Source organism: Prunus avium, chromosome 8 (assembly GCF_965620075.1).
Source record: "Prunus avium chromosome 8, drPruAviu1.hap1.1, whole genome shotgun sequence".
Classification (NCBI taxonomy): Eukaryota; Viridiplantae; Streptophyta; class Magnoliopsida; order Rosales; family Rosaceae; genus Prunus; species Prunus avium.
The window spans coordinates 8,123,066-8,128,089 of record NC_142291.1 but is presented as its reverse complement, the minus strand read 5'-3'; the positions used below and the strand labels follow the sequence as shown (position 1 = coordinate 8,128,089).

The 5,024-nt window shown below is 38.1% G+C and overlaps 1 protein-coding gene across 1 annotated transcript; it reads right to left on the bottom strand.

The window, feature by feature from the left end:
• Positions 1-578: 578 nt before the first annotated feature.
• Positions 579-4,223, bottom strand: LOC110771837 (uncharacterized). The gene has a single exon (XM_021976185.2). It carries the CDS (start codon positions 4,140-4,142, stop codon positions 810-812), a length of 3,333 nt encoding a protein of 1,110 aa, XP_021831877.2. The 5' UTR covers positions 4,143-4,223; the 3' UTR covers positions 579-809.
• Between the last annotated feature and the right edge of the window lie 801 nt (positions 4,224-5,024).

Here is a 5,024-nt window from a genome sequence, read left to right as displayed (position 1 = left end):
CCAAGCAACAATATTTTTCCAGATTTAAAGGGAGGGAGGATGTGCCCCCGATTTGGGTCTAAAGACCTTAATTATTCCTTGATTGGAATCTCATAGTTAATGATCTTTTGAGTTTATAGCCATGGAGGATCAGATCTGAAATTTCAGACTCAGTTGTGCATTTTTTTATGTTTATTTCATTTGAATATCTCTTTCTTTAATCGATAGTGTTTTACAGGCCAAAAGAAACACAAATAACTGAACAGAGAAGAAGAAACAGAAACAATTTTATGAGTTGAAACCAACTTCTCAATGAATAGGTGAGAATGAAGGCTGGTGTCGCTGGTGGTTATGTTGAATTAAAATGGTGAGAATGAATTTTGTTTATTTAGAAGATGATAAAATTAAATAAACTTAAAAGAGATGATGTGGCACATGATCTCGTAGTCTAATCTCATATGCCACATCAATTGGTATCTAAAAGTTGGTATACAAGTTGGTGCTTATAATATTATTAATATTTAAAACTTAATAATTCCTACGTTTTTACCTTATACCGTCAATTTATACTCGATTGTTGCTGGCTTGACAGAGTCATACAATCATAATTTTTGTGATATTTGCTACATTCCACAAATATAAAATAAAATATAAAAGATACACACTAGATATTCCACGCCTAACTAGACTCTCTTAACCAACAAAAAAAAGAGAGCATAATTAAATTAAAATATGAAACTAGAAAGACAGACACAATTCTTATTTCTTGGATCTTAAAATACCCTAAGCACAACAAGGAGTCCAAACTTGCATTGTTCCTCCTAATCAATTCAACGTCTCCACCACCGCTGATTTATGTGAACATGTCTTCGATGAATACCAATTCTTTCCTCCAACTGAGGGAATATCTTGAGAAGGATGTTGTACACAGCTCTGTAATACCACTTACTCCATCTCTTGCAGAACACGAGTGACCCAATGGCAACTCCAAAGCCCAATGTAAATCCAATTTCGACACTGATAAGATCCCAATTAACCTCATGATTATGTCCAGAATTTGGAGGCCTTCCATTCACTGTTGGTGGTGGTGACAATCCTGCTTTGTTATCCACTGTCAAAGGAGGCCCCCATAGTCCTTTATTTCCTGTAAATGAGGCTTTTGGAAATGTTGAAAACTGAGTGCTGGTTGGGATCCTGCCGACTAGTTGATTATTTGAGAGATTCAAGAACGAAAGGAAAGTAAGTTTTCCCAACTGTGGTGGAATGTGCCCGCTCAACTTGTTCTGTGACAGGTCCAAGCACTCGAGTGCGCTCATGTTACCAAATGAGGATGGGATTTCGCCTGTGAAAGCATTTCTGGACAAGTTAAGGGCATGTAGTGATTTCAATTCTCCCATTTCCTTAGGTATTGGTCCACTGAAATTGTTGCATGAGAAGTCAATCAAGGTGAAGATAGATAGAATCTTTACCAGATTCATCTCTGAACCTTTGTTAGTAACTGTTATACTTATACCATACTCAAAGACCAAAGAAACCTCCTTAAATCCATTCCTGTTTGTTGCCAAGCTCATTCTGTCCGAATTATATATCCTTCTAAGCTCCTGGCCTTTGATTGTCAATTGGAAACCATCTTCGGTAACCATCATTTTCTGCCATGTTCTCCAAAGTATTCCTTGTATTTCACCGCGAAAGTTATTGTGAGCTAGGTCTATGATTTGAAGCCCTGGCCAGGTGCCATTGGTGTTGAGACATTCAATGCCTCCATAAAAGTTGTTGGACCGCAAAACAAGGACACGCAAGGTGGAAATGCTCTTCAACAAGCATGGGAAGCTATCTGTTATATTATTATTTCCCATGTTTAAAACCTTCAACTCAGTGCATTTAGCTAGAGATTTTGGAACCTGGCCACCTAACCGATTTCTACCGATCTCTAGAACTTCCAGTGAACTATCCTTAGAAACTTCAACATTAGAAATAGTTCCAGTCAGGTTGTTTCTCGCTAAGTTAAGTACACTGATATTGCGTATTGCAGTCAAGCATTGGGGAATCATGCCACTGAGAGAATTATTAGACATATCAAGAATCTGAATATTTGGGGCATTGCATATTGATGCTGGAATGAGCCCATGGAAGTTGTTGCTCGAAAAAGAGAAGAATAGTGTGTTTGTGAGGAAATCACCAATATTTGATGGTATAGAGCTGAAATTATTTTTCGAGTAATCCAGATACTTGGCAGATGGTAGGAAAGTGGGGATTTGTCCCTGAAGTTGATTTGAATGAAGGTCAACAGTTTCCACCGTAGAATTACATAAAGGAGTTTCTAAAGTAACCAAGGAGTTATAAGAAAGATTTAGGGAAACAAGTTTATTGGAAGTCCAAATCCAATGGGGTATCTTGCCCTGGATATGGTTTTCTGAAAGGTCCACACTTGATAATTTGGATTGATTTCTCAAGAAATATGGGCCATTGAACGGAAAGGCATTGAAATTGTTGGAAGAAAGACGAAGTGATTGAAAATTAAATATAGAAACCGGTATTTGTCCTTCCAAATTGTTGAAGCTTAAATCAAGGGAAACTAAGTTGGAAGAGACATTAGAAAATACAAGTTCACCAGAGAATTGATTGTGGGAAAGGTTTAGTGGTGAAAATAAGGGAAGAGAAAAGAGAGATGGCGGAATACTCCCCTCGAATAGGTTATTGTTCAACTCGAGATGTGCCAGATTAATAAGATTTTCCCAATGAATAGAATCTATTGGACCATAGAAATTGCAAAATGAAAGATCTATCGTGTACAACATTTTGAGGTTGCCAATGGAGTCAGGCAGTGATCCTGAAAAGTTTGTCCCAAATAAAATCAAGGACTGAAGAGATCCATTATTCTTGGGAAATTCGGGCAAGGAACCACCAAGTTTAAAATTACCCGAAAGGTCAATAGTTTGTAGAGTAGGTACCTGAAAGATCTCTTTGGGAAATGTTCCATTCAACTGACAATTACTGAGACTCAAGGAAGTCAACTTTGAAAAATTGGCAAAGAATCCTGGAATTGGATCGGAGATGGGGTTCCTACTCAAGTCCAAGTCCCTCAGGTTTGGAAAGTTGGCAAAGGATCCTGGAATTGGACCGGAGATGTTGTTCGACCTCAAGTCCAACACCCTTAGGTTTGAAAAGTTGGCAAAGGAACCTGGAATTAGATTAGAGATGTGGTTGAAACTCAAGTCCAACTCCCTCAGGTTTGGAAAGTTGGCAAAGGAACCTGGAATTGGACCGGAGATGCTGTTAAACATCAAGTAAAACTCCCTCAGGTTTGGAAAGTTGGCAAAGGATCCTGGAATTGGACCGGAGATGCTGTTCAAGCTCAGGTCCAACACCCTCAGGTTTGAAAAGTTGGCAAAGGAACCTGGAATTAGATCAGAGATTTGGTTCTGACTCAAGTCCAACTCCCTCAGGTTTGGAAAGTTGGCAAAGGATCCTGGAAATAAACCGGAGATGTGGTTCGAACTCAAGTCCAACTCCCTCAGGTTTGGAAAGTTGGCAAAGGGTCCTGGAATTAGACTAGAGATGTGGTTCAAGCTCAAGTCCAACACCCTCAAGTTTGAAAAGTTGGCACAGGAACCTGGAATTAGATAAGAGATGTGGTTCCTACTCAAGTACAACTCCCTCAGGTTTGGAAAGTTGGCAAAGGATCCTGGAATTGGACCGGAGATGTTGTTCGAGCTCAAGTCCAACACCCTCAGGTTTGAAAAGTTGGCAAAGGATCCTGGAATTGGACCGGAGATGCTGTTGCTGCTCAAGTGCAACACCCTCAAGTTTGACCAGTTGGCAAAGGAACCTGGAATATAAGAGATGTAGTTCCCACGCAAGTCCAACTCCCTCAGGTTTGGAAAGTTGGCAAAGGATCCTGGAATTGGATCGGAGATAGATTCAGAGCTAAGGTCAAGACCAACAACATGCCCATTGCTAGTGCAATTAACACCACCCCAAGAACAACAGTCGGTGCTTGAATTCCAAGATATGAGCGGGGTTCGCCATGAAGGTTGATCAAATTGAAGGCTTTTCTTCAAATGGAGTAACGATTGTTGCTGGTCTTTAATACATTGGCTATGAACTGCAGGGAGGAGGATAATGAAGCAGAGGAGGAACAAGTAATGCAGCAAAGTTTTCATTTTGGAAAAACCTTTTACTTTGAGAGACGCTAGCTGATGAGGGAAAGTTTTGATGAGAAAGAAAGGTTGTGCTGTCTTTAATATATACATATCATTATATGCATGGTAGAATAGAATTGGAAAAGGACACCACTTGATGAGATTAAATATTTGTCGTCGCTGATGGCTTGACTTTGAAGTCTTCTACCAATAACTAATCTTGTAGTAGTAACCAGGAAAGTGGGATAGAACAAAAATAATGATGTTCATGCAAAAAGGCCTCCACGAGTGGAAGAGTGAGGAATCATATCTTTTATGATTATACATATATATTTGATCTTAAAAAGCAACTTTTAAACCTCAATCTTATCATTATTGTTTAAATTAAATCTTTTGCAATTCAAGAGCACATTATACAGTTAGTCAAATTTTTTTTCAATTCCGTCTAAAATACAGCACTCAAACTGCTGAAACTACAAGAACCAAGGTGGAAAATTCCTTATAAAAGAAACCATTAGTTCCTAACTACCATACTATAGCTAGCACATTAATTTGAATTGTTAACTGATTCTTACTAAACTTATTATGTCTAGTAAAAAGAAAAATTAAAAATAACATATTAATTGTAGGTTTTGTTGCTCCCAAAAAAAAAGAGCGGGTTTAATGTACACTAGTGCAATATCAACTTGAATCATGCATGCAGTACTTTTGCTTACTTCCCAACCACTATATTTTAATCCAGAAATTCTCAATTCATTTTATTCCAAGTTAAACCCAATTAAACTTGAATTTTTAAATATTTAACAACCAAAAGAAGCAAACTCTACACTTTTTTTTTGCAATGGGATATTGATATGTCGGAATGAGAGACTATGAACATTGTGGAAATTGTGATGTGAATGT

What these genes read in the sequence shown, in the direction of transcription:
- LOC110771837 (XM_021976185.2), bottom strand. Translation starts at nt 4,142, where the DNA reads ATGAAAACTTTGCTGCATTACTTGTTCCTCCTCTGCTTCATTATCCTC.